This window comes from Synchiropus splendidus, chromosome 1 (genome assembly GCF_027744825.2).
Source record: "Synchiropus splendidus isolate RoL2022-P1 chromosome 1, RoL_Sspl_1.0, whole genome shotgun sequence".
In the NCBI taxonomy this organism is placed as follows: Eukaryota; Metazoa; Chordata; class Actinopteri; order Syngnathiformes; family Callionymidae; genus Synchiropus; species Synchiropus splendidus.
Genome location: NC_071334.1, coordinates 36,200,559 through 36,214,758, shown reverse-complemented (window position 1 = coordinate 36,214,758; position 14,200 = coordinate 36,200,559). Strand labels below are relative to the sequence as shown.

Sequence of the window (14,200 nt, the reverse complement as noted above, 5' to 3'; positions counted from 1 at the left end):
ATTCTTGACGGGGTGTAAAGTAAGTTCAGGATGAATAGACAAGCTCTTAATACATAATAATAATCCAGCTGTAATAGTTTTAATTCAGCGTTTCGCCTAATTTGAGATGCTGGTCTCGAAGCGTTCAAAACCTAAAACCGTTACTCGATTTCGGGACTGGAAGACTTGCTGCCATCTGCTGGAAATATATCAAACTGCAATGATTTGTATCAGGCTTGCTTGGTCATAACTTAATTAATTATAATTAATCGTAGCAGGTGGAAGATGACACGCAATTGTCATTAAAAGTGACCCTATTTGGCGCCCATGTATATAAAAATTATATTAGATTATTTAAGATTTTACAAATACCTCATATTTAGAAAATACTTGTACGAAAATATGCATACTACGCCCCAATTTTCAGGCACTCTGGTATCATTTGCTGATTTTGTGTAGTTTACTCTGAACATTTTTATTGATTTTAACATTGTCAATAAAAATAGAAACAATAATAGACATACACAGACCAACACCACAATCCCTCTCCAACCCTGATCCCCTCTTCCCTGTTACATCACACCAGATACATTCAAAAAAGGAAGATGAAGACAGATTGAGTTGTAGGTTATAAGCTTTACAGATGAGTGACATGTGTGGGCCCACCACTATCGGTTCATCAAAATGCGCTAAAAAAGATCTCCAGGTGTCTCAAAGCTTTCTCTCTGAGACACAGATTTTCATTTTTATAATTGTAGACTACATGCCTTATCCAATGTGAGTATGTGGGTGGTGCAGCCGCTTTCCATCCCGACAAAATCGGCCTGCAAATCAAAAGAGTAGTAAAGGCCAAAACTCTGGGGCCACCGCATGGAATTCTGTATATCTACTGGGACAATGCAGTTTATCTCATATTTTTAATAGTATCATATACAGGCCTTTTCATTTTCAGTTATCAAGACTAATGACTAAGGAACTTCTCAGTCCTCATACCAACCATGGGACACTGGCGTGATGCTCTCTACCTGCTTTGAGAAGTGATTGTTTGAAATTCCCAATAAACATGTTTTTATTCAATGTTCAGAAACATTTTAAAACAGTTGTATGTACAGAGGTTTAAATGCAGCTTGACTTGAGACATGAGTCCAACTTTCTTGGCATTCAGAGAAAAATAATCAATGCTGCAGACTGACCCACAAATGAGTAACACTGCAGCCCATAACATGAGAAGCCGACTATCAGAAATGTAAGTTCCAATTCAGATCTGATGGGAGCTGTGCAATGTTGAATCAACAGCATCACAAAAAAGGTGAGTTGGCACCCAATTGTGGTGATTTTGCCATGTACTGGATGGCGACTTGTGAGAAAGACAAGCTGGATGTGCACTGCAGTTTTCCAGTGTGCAAATTCAGCTCTAGACCGTGGCCTCGACATCCTGGGGCTCGTCCCCCTCCAGCAGGCTGTAGGATGCGTGGCTCTGGAAGGGCCTCTGGAGAGGATGTGCCAAGAGTTTGGCCATGCAGTTGTGCAGCTCAATAGCTGGACCGCACAGAGAAACCTCGTAGCGGTAGCACATTCCCTTAGAGTCCAGGTTACAGAAGGAGGTGTAGTTGTCCTGCAGATGGAGGATTTGTTAGTGAGCTCAATGAAGCAAAAGAAGTTTCTCTACTGACCCTCCAGCTCGTCTCATCGCCCTGATCATCCACACCATTGTGAAGATAAACCACGTCGAAGTAGAAGTATGGTGACTGCAGCATTTTCTGTAGCATGACAAGTAAATGTCATTCATAGTATCATACACAAACAGATTTACATGCATGAACCACTGTAATATATTTACCCTAAAAAATCGTGCCTTTAAACCATTGCCTCAAAGATAACAAAGAAATATCTGGAACTGTAAAACTGCAAATGGCTTTTCTTTAGAAATGAAATCTTCTTCCTCCTCTCTGACTATTCTCACACTGATGTGTACTTTAGGAAAAACATTTTATGGGTAAATTATAAGCCAAAACTACAATTCAATAAAGGGTCCCATATTCGAAAATCAAAGGTACATCTGACAAGTGGACCACATATGATAGTACATATTTGGCAAAAGGGACCTAGAATGCTCAATCTCATGGGGAAGAAAAAGGCAGACAGATGTGCTTAAAGTCTTACTCGGTGTTGATTCTTTGTGACATTAACTGAGGATTATGGTATCATACTTACATTTACTGCCTCAGAGGGATTAAATTGTAAAGTGCCGGCATGGCGGCTGTAGATGAGCACAGTTCGCACCACGTATGGAGGAGGGATTGTCTGAACGTTCTCCATTGATGGCAGCTCAATTTTCTGACGACTGCAACACAAAATTTACATTTTCACTGCTTTGCCAACAATCATTTTTCAAGTCCGGTCTGTTCCATAGCCATAAGTCAGGGGCAGGCGGGCCGGCATACTTACCAGGGTCAGATGACACAGCATGCAGAACTGATATCCCAACTGATACATACTAGGGGCCTTTTTTGTGTCGATCTTAAATGATTGACATTTGACATAATATGGGGAAGGGCTTGTATACATAAGACTGTTTCCGATTTGTCAGTGAGCTCCACATTTTTTCAGTGCTCTGCAGTTCGCTGCACATTACACAGCAAGCAAAATAGCTTAACAGGAATCAAAATTCACGTGGTTCTATTTATTTAATCAAGAAGCAAGCCTTCAAATACATTTAGTTTGAATGGATGAATGAGTCCTTAAATGTGTGAAGGTTGAGAATACAGATACACAACAGATACAACTGTATGCTTATCTTGCATAAATATATATAAAAGAAGATGAACATAACTGTAGACATTTATCTTGTAGTGAGGGAAATAATCATTATAAAAATATGTTTGTTTTTTTAATTAATCAGGGTCAGCTAGTTAAAACAACTGCCCATGGGATTCCTGCATCTGAAAGTTTTTTATTATGGCAACAGCTACTCTGTGTTTGCTTTCATATAAAGTTATTTTTGTATACAAATAGATGTTTACAGCTTGTTTTTTACAAAGCAAGTTGTAGAGTAGTGTCGAGAGGGGAATGGGCTGGGTGCGGGGTTATGGGTTAGAGGCGTGGCTTTTTAACACCCTGTTTCAAAGTCCTAGCTAAAGGTCTGATGAATGGGGCAAGGTATTGCGAGACTTCGAGTGAAAACCTTCTTCCATCAGCAAGGGCTTTGAAGAAGAAACCTGGCTGCATCTTTCAGCATGACAATAACCTTAAACATACTGTACTGCCCAGGCAACAAAGGAGTGGTTTTGCAAGAAGCATTTGAAGGCTCTGGAGTGACCAAGTCAGTCTCCAGATCTCAACTGGATTGAAAATCTTTGGAGGGAGTTCAAGGTCCATGTTGCCCAATGACAGCCATAAAACATCACTACACTTGAGGCGATCTGTATGGAAGGCTGGGCCAAAATACAGGCAACAGTGTGTGAAAACCTGGTTAAAGGCTATAGACCAAAGTATTGGCATGAACTTTTGACTTTTTGACGTTGAACAAATACTTATTACCCTTTAAAAATCAATTACTTATTCTTTAAAAATCAACCAATGTGATTTTTTTTGTCACTCATAGTTGAAGTGTACCTATGGTGAAGATTACAGGCGGAGAACTTGCACAATTGATGGTTGTCTGAATACTTTTTGTCCCCACTGCATGTACAGGTCCCTGTGTCCTCACCGTCTCCACAATCCACTTATTTTTTAATGAGTTAACATCTCACTAATCTAAGGCATATTGTATGACCTGCACAATTCTCGGGGAAACACTGCATGAAGTGTAAACTTTTTCAGTTCATGGGAAGTAAATATGTCCTCTTGACACTTACATGACGTTGAGGAGGTCTTCCAGATCTAGAGCGAAGTGTTAAGGCTGAAGTCTTAGCTTTTCGTGAGCAGTGCAATTTGTTGAACATTTGTTCGATTGTGGGAAAAGGATACTGAATGACTCGCATACGTTGGTCTCTAGGTCATAGAGACAGCTGCAGAGTTCTCTGGGATCAGACGTGAACCCTGAAAGCTTAGAAACAGACACAATTCTGTTTGTATGAGTAACAGATGATTCCCTGCAAAACTCACCCAAAGAGCGTCATCATTAATCACCACCAGAGCAAATTCGTGCCGCTTGTCAATCTTATGTTTGGTCCTGACAAACATCTCAATCATCTTCTGGGAGATGTTCAGTGCGTTTGTTCTAGAGCTGAGATCAAGTAGGTTCATACAGTGAGAGTCAAGGAATTATAGTTCAGGCACTCAAAACTTACCCATTAAAAGACTCAAGCTTTGGCAGCGACATTTCCTCAGACAGGTCTAAGCAGATGATCTGTCGCGATAGAACATGATTTGGAGAAAGAACTCTCTAGCTCATGAAGATAACACAAACGTACGTACCACTTTCTCGGGACAATTAACACGGGGGACTCTGAGCTGGTATTCAGCTGATGGGGGAGTTGCTGAGGGCAGAGTGGGCTGCAGTGGTATGGGTTTTGGTCTTTCTTTGGTAGATGCAAGAGGAAGCGGCATTGATGCGCTGGCTGCACTCACTGCAGTGGCCGGCGGGGCGGATTGTGCAGCGACGGAATTCACCGGGGTGGTCGTGGTGGAGCTGGGAAGACTTTCACTGGTGGAGGCTTCACCCTCACCTTCCACACGACTGCCAACCGCAGGCTGAGACATGCTCGGACTTCCGTTGCCTCCAAGACTCCCGGTGCTGCTGCGGCGGTCCTCAGCACCTTCTGGGTTCGAGCGAGTCCGCGGTCGCAGCTCCACTGGACGCTCCTCCCCATCTGCTGGGCCAGGATCAGGAGTCTCCATGAAGAGTTGGTATGCTGAGAATGAAAGTAGAAAATGACTCGGGCAAAACGGTAACACAACGTTCGTATCGTCATTTATCTGTATAGTGTGTACCTCATACTTTAACCAAAAAAGAGCAAAATGCAGAGACTTCACGTATAACCTCAGTAAAAATCACTACTATTGTTTTTGTTTCTACAAACAACGCATACATGCTTTTCAAAATACAACCAGAAGACAACCATATGGGATCATCCTTCACATGTGTTAACAAAATGCTGTTGTTTAGTTTAGCCACTTTATAGGGACAGTTCAGTCTAATTGAAGGGTAATATAGGTTTGCAGCTCAGATACTCTCATTCATTTTGAAATTGAAGCCATATATGTTTAATAGTTTGTATTTAACCAGTTGCTTGTTTCTCGTATCGCTCATAATATTTTACAGTTGTACATGCAGATTACCTGTATACTAAAAAAAATCATGTTGCGTTGCATGTCTTTTCAATCGAACATTTACACGATTCAACGATAGAGATCTAGAGTCTTAAAACTTGCATTGGCAGAAAGTTCACCCGCATCCACACAGAATAATATATATTCCGCTTTCACTTGCCAGTCAAGTGATTCAATGATCGCCCATCCCAGGAACGCATATAAATACACCGGTGTTTTGAACCGTTCTACCCGGTTTCTTGCAGTAAGCAGCGAGTCAGAAACATTTTTTTTATATTTTTACACGATACCTTATGGACATAAAACCACCAATTCGGTTGGAAACTGAAAACGCTACTATGTAGCTAACTGTTAGCACTTAACCGACTATCCAGGAATAATGGCTCCATCATTAATGAAAGAATGGATTTTTAGAATGTGTGCCTTCGAGAAACCCACTTTCTCACCTGGTTTGAAGCTTTGTTTAATTCACGTTTTGAATTATGTCAAACACATTGAAAGTTGTTGAAGGCGTAAAACCGTAGAGCGGCGTTTGTTTTGATTCGACTACTTCCGCACTTGAAACCGAAGTGCATTGTGGGTATTGCGAGTGGACTGAAGTTCCAACGTATTTTCGTATTTTTTCTTTCGTCTGCTGCTTTTTCAACCACTTTAAGTTGTGAGATGAATTGGTGCATTCGCTGGTATGTAATATGTATGTATGTAATGTAATGTAAAGACATGTATGTAAAATATAGAATCGAAATTAACAAACTATATATATATATATATATATATATATATATATATATATATATATATATATATATATATATATATATATATATATATATATATATATATATATATATAACAGCTTGGTTGTGCGTGAGAAAGTGTCTACACAGGGACGCAGAATGTGGTCAAAACAGGAAAGGAGACAGTAAGCCATCCCCACCCATTCCTAGTCACTCCGTGGGTTTTCCACTGACTTCATTCATCACAGCAAACGGGGAGCAGGCTCACCAGAGAGCCTGTTGAGCAGAAAACTAGAAGAACTAAAGGGTTATAGTGGGCGAGTAAGTGCAGCAAGAGTTGGAGAGAGGATGGAGGTGAGTTTCAGCCGTTAAGACACGCAGCTCCAGGTAGAGATTTTCTCACTAGCTTAATGCAGACTGTTATGTTGATTTTTCCAGCCATACTGTGGGTTGTTGCCGTTGCATGCTTTGATTGGTTGTGACACTAGTCTTCAGTCAAGTCTTGATCACTATCACATTGTAATTAAAGCTAAACAGTGAAGACACAATGTGTCAGACTGTCACAACCACAATTTTCTCATCAGTGTTTGAGCTCTGATGGATAGAATTTTAGACTTTTGGACATATGATGGCATCACAATGCAAAGTATGAGGGCTATTTATGTGGTTTGGAATTCCGCTGACATTCTTTGTGTATAACAAGTTTGATCCACAAATATTTGCAGAGCAGGAAGTGGGATCGCAGGATGTTTTAGTTTCCACCCTTTTCCGCTGCACCAAACAATAGCTTTCCAAAACACCAGGAGCTCATGGAGACTTCTATAAACATAGAAGCGTCATCGTGGCGAAGGTGCCGTGATTGATCCATCCACCATGGTTGTGCAGGAATCTGGCCGGGTCAGATGCAACAGCTTGGACACTGGTTTAGGGTGCGAGAAGGAGATGATGAGCCCGGACAACTACAAGAATCTGCACCAGGAGGAGCCATCTGCCGCGGAGCTGGCTCAGTGCGAGGCAGAGGTCAGGATGCTGCTCAGCATCATCGCAGAGGTCAACAAGAAGATGGGGTCTCTCAAAGCTCCAAGGTGATACAGACAGGAGGGACGCAGCACAGGTCTTGTAATGCTGCCTCATTTAATCACTGATTCTGACAAAAGATATGTTGGACTTAATATCTAAACAAAGGTATTTACACACCCCATCCTTCATTTGTATCATTCTACTTGACAAGCTCTGAGTTGAGAGAAGTCAGGTATACTCCCTGCAGCTTATTGAGCTTGATTGATGCAGGTCATCTTGTCCTCATAACCACGACCATATTCATTTTTGCTTTCTCTCTCTACCTGGTCCACTCACTACTTTTTCTTGCTCTGTCCTTGTTCAGTGACTCTGGTGACTCGAGTACACCCAGGCCATCCAGTCCACTCTTCCCAGACCTGCTGTCTCACAGACTCTCCCGATGCGGCCCTGAGAAGAAATCTGACTCGTCATCCAAACATAGAGGTTGGAACAGCTCGCAATGACGAAGAACAACTTGTTCACAAACTGTATTGCGCCTGTCTTTAAGCACCACCAGGCGGCGTTGTTTGGTGCAACCTACAGGACGCTATATCTGCCGTGGAGGACTCCATCCAGTGTAGAAGGTCCTGGGCTGTCCCCCTTGCTTTGTCCGACCAAGACAAGCACAGAGAGCATCTAAGAGCAGCGCAGGACAGCTGGACTAAGACGTCCCAGGTGAAATATTCAGCTCACTGTACCTTAGCTTTGCCAAAATACTTATTCAAGATTTTGAGTTTAAATATGAAAGAAACTCAGGTAGCAGCATGGCATTACTTCTAAAGTAAAAGAATAGATATGTGAAATTAGGGCGTCGTCAGTAATTGATTTAGCAGTGAATGCTCAAAATGTTTTTTTTTTTCAGATTTTGGAGGATATGGAGAGAGAATTTGGGATTTCATGTCCTAGTTTACCAACGCTACAGCAAGAGAGTCTGGATCAGGGGACTCGACTCAGAAGTTCCTCACAGAGTCAGCAGAGGGAGGCAGAGCGTTGCGTGATGGAGGAGGAACGGAACAAGGTGACAACGTTCACCAGTGCTTCATAACAAGTCATGTCTGGCGACTCTCTGCTTCATGTGCTCTTGTCCACCAGCCAGCTGGTCATCACTGGGCCTGGAGATCAGGCAGTGTTTCTCCGTCCTACAGACATGCTGCCGTTCCTCTCCCTCCAGACTGGACCTCCCAGTCTGTTCCAAATTCTCCCCTGATCTTCAGGAAATCAGCCAGAGCAGCGCCACTTTCATCAGTGGGAGGGGATGGCTCTTCTATGGGGTCCCTTCACTCAGGAAGTCCATGTCCCATCAACCCAGACGGGGAGATGGAGCGACTTACCAGGTCAGTATGACCATCGAGGCGTATCAGTATTCTGGGCAAGTCAAAGTAAACATTGGAACAACATCATTGTGAGTCTTTCATCTGGTGGCTCAGATACGTGGAGAAACTCAAGTGCAGGAACGAGCGTCTTACTGCAGCTATGGATAGGAAGAGAGCTGAGTCAGATCAGCTGCTCATGACAGTGAAGCGACTGGAGTCGGACTGTTCCGCCTTGCAGGCTGCGCTCAGACACTGGTATACATCTGAAGCACAAACTCATCAGTGCATTGCTGGAGGATTTAGCTGAAGTTGTTTTGGTGCGCAGTGGGCAGAGTGAGGAGGTCTACGATGAGCTGCTGGCTCTCTATGATGCCAAGAAGCAGCATGGAAGCCTTCACAGAGCAGGTGTTTGAACTCCCTTCTCCATCTTGTTTGTACCTCACTATGATTGTGGCCTCATGTCTTAACTCATGTGCTTTTGTTTTTTAACATGTCATTAGAGGTTTGTGAGGAGCCGCAGCCCAATGATCTGTTGGTTCATATCAGCCAGACGGACACTGAAGAGATCTCCACCTCCTTCTCAACTGCAGGTGGCGCTGAAGAGACTCTTTGTACTGGAGGCCAGAGGTGAGACCTCACTCAATGCTTAGGGCTGTTTTTGTACCCTCAAACAGCCCTCAAAAATTCCCTTACCACTTAATGATTTTCATTAAAAACGAGTTAACTGTCGTGACCATTAATATTTTTGACCCATGTGTTTTTGTAAGACCATCAGCTTCTCCACATGCGCATTTTGAATGACCCTCTGTCCCTCCCATAGTGCACACCTGACAGATCAGGAAGCAGAGCTGCAGTGACGCGATCCATTAAAGGCGGAGTGATCTTTTGAATGGCTAGTTTATTTTGAAATGTCATGCCAGGTGGTTCTTCTAACATGGCTCAAGTTATTTTCAGTTACTGTCAATGTGAACTCAGTTAAGCCACTGCTGTCTCCTGTGGAGTATTGACTCAGCGACGAAGGTGCCATTGTCGACGATCTGGAAAACTTTGTAGAATTTGCAAATGTTCTCAGATTGAAGAAGCACCAACACTGAATGAACGAATACTGCAGAACTTATCCTTCCACCGCCGGCATCACGGAGATCAGACCACTACTAGTCATGTGTTAAATTGTCAACATATTGACAGTCGACGAGTCACAACTATCTGAGGACCAGTCACCTTGTCAGCATGTGATGTGTGCAGGTTGATGAAGACAAGACTCGTCTCATTGCATTGTTGAAAATAGTGAACAGTGGTATAGTTTTCCATGTGAGTGCTGTTTTGAAAGGTAACATTTTAATTACTCAAAATGTCTTTTCAATAGTTCCCAATGGCCCCAGAGTCTCATAATAGATTATAGTTGATTATGTCGACTTGCCGTTGCCATCTCCATTTGTCCGAACTCAAGCTCATCTCCACCTCAACTATTAATGGCTCCTTTCATTCATCCTGGGTTTCTATAGATTTATATTTGATACTGTGACTTTCATTTGATTAAGAAGAGTGAACGTACTTTCTATTTCTTAATGAACACAGACGTAAAGCAACACAACTAGCCTGTGTGAAACCTTGATGCAATGTTAAGCCGTGACAGTATCTGTTATGTTGGGTTGTTGGAGTAAACAAATGTTATGCATTATACACTGGAGTGAATACAATTCTCAACATCTTCCATTTCATTTCATTCAGAACAGCTATGAAAAGTGCAATGATTTAAAATGTTTACTCTATTGACAATTGTAATGATAACACAAAGGAGGGAAGGGCAATGTCATAAACCTTGAGGCACCAGTTTGTGAGCGAAGGAGGCTTGAAGTTCAACAACTTTATTTTCGATTATTCACAGAAACCCTGAGTCAGCAGAACGAGAGGTTTTTCTCCTGCGGCAGCTAGATCGTCTGAAGAGAGAGCGTGCTGCTCTTTGCATCCCAAAACTCAACCTGGCAGCCGTGGAGGGCCAAATGAGCTCAGATTGTGGTTCCAGGGCCAGCAGCTTGACTCAGGAACTCACCAGACCGGCCGAAGGGAGGAGAGAGAAGCTGGTTTGTGAGCTTGTCTCGGCCAGGGTGGGTGATGCTGCGGTGTCTTGTTTTGTGTGTGTTGGTTGCAAAGACACACTTGTGTTTAGTTATAATACCTCTTCAGAGTACAGGTGGAGTGCAGTTGTTATTGCAAATCATTTTAATGAATGAGCTCACAGAAACAAGTGTTTTGTGGTTGACGATGAAGAGTCTTGTGCTGTCACATCATGTCCAGGCTTTCTGCCACATGTCTGCATGTCTCATTTGACTCGTTGTGATGGTTTTGTTCAGGAGGAAATATCGGACCTGCGAGCATTAGTCCACCTCAAAGAGAAGGAGCTGAGGTGTCTGGAGTGGACTTTGATGGCCCGGAAAGTGACTGGAACATCTGGAGTGTTGGAGCCTGAAAACGCTGAGGAGGAGCAGGAGGCCGGCAGGACTGAACAACAGGTAGAGGACAGATTTCCACTTTCAAGGTGACACCGGCTCGAGGGAGTGAGTCCGCTCTGTGACTGAGTCAAATATGGACCTGACACCAGGGAAATCACACAGCCCCAGTACGGCATCCCTGCAGGCGGCACAGATATTTCAGTTCCTCCTGCTGCAGCACACATTCATTCAACGGTCCAAAACTCCTTTACAAGAGAGCAGCTCACTCAATAACAATAATAATAACAATAATAACGCCGTTTTACACTGAAGTCAAACTGATCTTACTGTACTTACTGTTTCACCTCCTGTCCAATGTTTCAGAGGCTGTACGAGTGTCGACCCATCCTGACGCTGCAGGCCGTCCTACACAGGTGAGTCCTGCTTGATAGTTTTTTTTCCTACCTTGCTACTTTCTTGCCACTGTACCACCATCCAACACTGTTTCCCCCGTCCTACCCTGCACATTTACTCCTCTTATGAGTAACATGTCTTCTTCTTTGGCTATTTACTCTTCACATTCTCACATCCAGTCTCTTTGACTCAAGCATCCTCCTTGTTTCTTGTCACCCACCTTCCTACACTACTTGTTCCTTCACTACTTCCTCCTTGTCGATACTCACCTCCCTACTCTCACCTTGTACCTCTCTAGCCTTCTCTCTTTCTCACCATCCACCCTCTCTGATTCTTATTGACTGCAGCTCCCCTACCCCCCTTGCTTCTCACCTCATTCCTCAGCAACCTTCCTAGTCTTTATTTCTCACTACTGGCACACTGTCTTCATCCCATCCTTACTGGTTGCTCCTACCTCCCTCTTCTCAGGCCTTCATCTGGCTTGCCTTCTTCAGTTTGAACTCCTCCCTTCTGTTTGTTGCCTCTCTCTATGTTGTCATCCAAGGAACGTTTCTGTTTATTCCTCACATCTATAGAAACATGGGGAGGCCTGATAAACTTAGACCTTCAACAAGGGACAACTCTCTGACCCAAGTTGTTTCTCAGCAACAGACAAGAGAAGCCAATTCTCAAGCTGCGCAACAGATGAATGTTACTGTACTAAAGTGGTTGAACCTTGAGCTGCCTCTGTTGCTTAGGAACGAGGTCTTCTCTCCACTGACCCTCAGCCATCGCTCCTCCTTCACATAGTGTTCTCCTTCCCTCTACAACCTTGTGCTTCAGAGAACAAGTAATGAAGAGGAGAATGGCTCTTGTGCGTGACTCGGACAGTGCTCCCAACAGATGCAACGGTGAAGATCAGATCGCTCGCCTCACACATGCTCACAGGTTAACAACCAGAAATCTGACGGTTGAGCCTCCTCAGACATGAGATTCATTTTTATGCTCCTTTTTACAGTAAAGCTTTGAGCGCGTACCGACACCTTCGCAGGAAATACCGCGAGCACGTGTGGCGACTCGAACAGAAAGTGATGGCAATGGCGGAGAGTCAACACAACCAGAGTGAATCATCACAGAGTGAAGAATCAGAGTGGCGGAGGGAGGAGACAGTGCTGTGACCTGACAGATGATGAAGCTGATGAGAAGGGTTTTACTCTTTCATCCCAACACGTTTTGCGTTCACCAAAATCCACCTGTCCAGGTGGACTCGCATCACACGTTGTTCACATCTCTGATTTTTTTCCCCCAGGACGGAATCCATGGTGTGAAAGCCTCCTAAGTTACTCACTACCCCATATATCATGTGTACCTGACAACAAACCACTTTACCTGCTGCAGACGGAGTCAGCAGGCCTTGTTTGTTTGCTGAGTGCTGTTCATGGGCATGACATCTCATGACCGCGTTCATGGATTTATTTCAGTGTCTGCATGAATACACAGTCACCGCTGCATGGACAAACATTTAGGACAGAATAACAACACCAATGCTCCACTTTGCTTTCATGACGGACCTTTGTTGTAGCTTTCTTGGTGGTTTGAAAGAAATTTGAAAAAAAATTAGAAATTAGAAATGTGACTTACTCAACTGCCAGGTGATCAACCTCACAGTAATAGCTGGCATGGACCGTCCCTTTTTTGGCTCCGTGAAATGAACAGTGTTTTGTTAGCGTGTTTTATGGAGAACAATGATGAGACGTGGAGAATTCAGCAGGTGAGGATGACAGCTGCAGGAGTGCCTAAAAACTGTCAGTCAAGATAGTCTTGAGTTGCAACACATTGGGTCAGAACCTGAAGTGCTCTTCATCTGGTTAAGGTTGAAAATGGAGCAGCAGCTTGTAGTCCTAATCAGACTGACCCTGGAGGTCTGCAGGGTTCAACCAGGGTCAAGAGGTCTGATAGGTGTGCTGAACCCAAGCCTCAGATTTATGGACCGTCAGTAGAATTTTGATGAGACATTTGCAGTGACCTTTATTTCATCCTTATTCAGTCCCAGCCTCTTCTGGATCACTTGAAGGTTCACGTTGAGGTCGAATCACCCCACCAAACACCAGGTCATATTTGCCATAAACAAGAATTTATTCTTCCACTCAAGGTAATCTGGGACTATTTTGACTATTTTGTGTTTTGCTGTGCCTGACAAACAAAAAGTATTTTATGTGCTGATTAAAACTAAGTTGACTAGTATTTAAAACTAAAAGACTAGTATTTAAAATGTCCTACACAATCCAGTTCGTCATTTCAGTTTTGTCAAAATACGAGAGAAATGTGGCTATTTTAGCGGATCAATGAGTGTCCCAACCCATCATCCCATTAATAATAGAGTTGTGACTGATTATTTCAATAAACTCATCCTGCACAGTGAATAAAGACGTGCAAACACACCGCCTCACGGCCTTTATTATTTTGGTTCAAAGCGTGCAGCTGCAGCTGTGACGGCGGTCAGGACGTTAAGGCAAAGGTTGAATGTCACGCCCACAGGTCAGCGCGACGCTGGCTCTTGTGTTGGACTGTGAATAGAGGCCTCAGGGAGTCAGACCAGGTTGTGAGTCCCTGACGCCTCGGCTTGCCCTTTCAGAGACAGAGGTCAGCGCAGGGGTCCCGTCCTCACCGCGCCCCCCCCCCATCCCAGCAGGTCACCCGCACCATTGTTGTAATAGGTGCCATTAGGCCAGATTATTCTTTTATGGTGTTTAATGTTCTAGACCAAAAAAGATCTATGTTCCTCTTTTGAGTCCAACAAAGGCCTTCAAAGCCTTGGCTTCAAAAAGATCAGAGACCCTATACTATACGTCTTATTCTCATTCAGGTTAATCTAAACTGCACAGTTCAGCCGAGCAAACAATGGCTTCATAATTTAGATTTGTGTCTGGGGTAGACGACATACATACATGTGTATATATATATATATATATATATATATATATATATATATATATATATATATATATATATA

The 14,200-nt window shown here is 43.3% G+C and overlaps 2 protein-coding genes across 4 annotated transcripts; one reads left to right on the top strand and one right to left on the bottom strand.

Moving 5' to 3' along the window:
• Positions 1 to 428: 428 nt before the first annotated feature.
• Positions 429 to 5,818, bottom strand: babam1 (BRISC and BRCA1 A complex member 1). The gene is made up of 9 exons (XM_053881318.1): positions 5,700 to 5,818; positions 4,399 to 4,835; positions 4,272 to 4,330; positions 4,087 to 4,207; positions 3,949 to 4,027; positions 3,837 to 3,861; positions 2,194 to 2,323; positions 1,653 to 1,739; positions 429 to 1,594 (listed from the first exon to the last, which is right to left on the bottom strand). Exons 2-9 carry the CDS (start codon positions 4,819 to 4,821, stop codon positions 1,394 to 1,396), a joined length of 1,125 nt encoding a protein of 374 aa, XP_053737293.1. The 5' UTR covers positions 4,822 to 4,835; positions 5,700 to 5,818; the 3' UTR covers positions 429 to 1,393.
• Positions 5,819 to 6,169: 351 nt separating this feature from the next.
• ushbp1 (Usher syndrome 1C binding protein 1) lies at positions 6,170 to 13,626 on the top strand. Of its 3 annotated transcripts, none has more exons than XM_053854527.1 (14): positions 6,170 to 6,344; positions 6,876 to 7,075; positions 7,375 to 7,493; positions 7,558 to 7,724; positions 7,912 to 8,067; positions 8,142 to 8,383; positions 8,477 to 8,617; positions 8,688 to 8,767; positions 8,863 to 8,989; positions 10,251 to 10,470; positions 10,717 to 10,875; positions 11,179 to 11,228; positions 12,031 to 12,135; positions 12,206 to 13,626. In XM_053854527.1, exons 1-14 carry the CDS (start codon positions 6,339 to 6,341, stop codon positions 12,363 to 12,365), a joined length of 1,932 nt encoding a protein of 643 aa, XP_053710502.1. In that variant the 5' UTR covers positions 6,170 to 6,338; the 3' UTR covers positions 12,366 to 13,626. The 3 variants fall into 3 exon arrangements, with proteins under 3 accessions (XP_053710502.1, XP_053710503.1, XP_053710505.1); XM_053854528.1 differs by having other exon boundaries at positions 6,170 to 6,377; XM_053854530.1 differs by lacking the exons at positions 8,477 to 8,617; positions 8,688 to 8,767; positions 8,863 to 8,989.
• The last annotated feature ends 574 nt before the right edge of the window (positions 13,627 to 14,200 follow it).

Excerpts from the sequence above, each read along its gene's own strand:
- babam1 (XM_053881318.1), bottom strand. The coding sequence starts at position 4,821 with ATGGAGACTCCTGATCCTGGCCCAGCAGATGGGGAGGAGCGTCCAGTG. Across the intron at positions 4,028-4,086 it reads TTAATGATGACGCTCTTTGG|CTTTCAGGGTTCACGTCTGA; the intron begins GTGAGTTTTGCA and ends TCTGTTTCTAAG. Across the intron at positions 2,324-3,836 it reads GAAGACCTCCTCAACGTCAT|TCGTCAGAAAATTGAGCTGC; the intron begins GTAAGTGTCAAG and ends TTTGTGTTGCAG.
- ushbp1 (XM_053854527.1), top strand. Across the intron at positions 8,618-8,687 it reads CAGGCTGCGCTCAGACACTG|TGGGCAGAGTGAGGAGGTCT; the intron begins GTATACATCTGA and ends TTTGGTGCGCAG. Across the intron at positions 10,876-11,178 it reads CCGGCAGGACTGAACAACAG|AGGCTGTACGAGTGTCGACC; the intron begins GTAGAGGACAGA and ends CCAATGTTTCAG.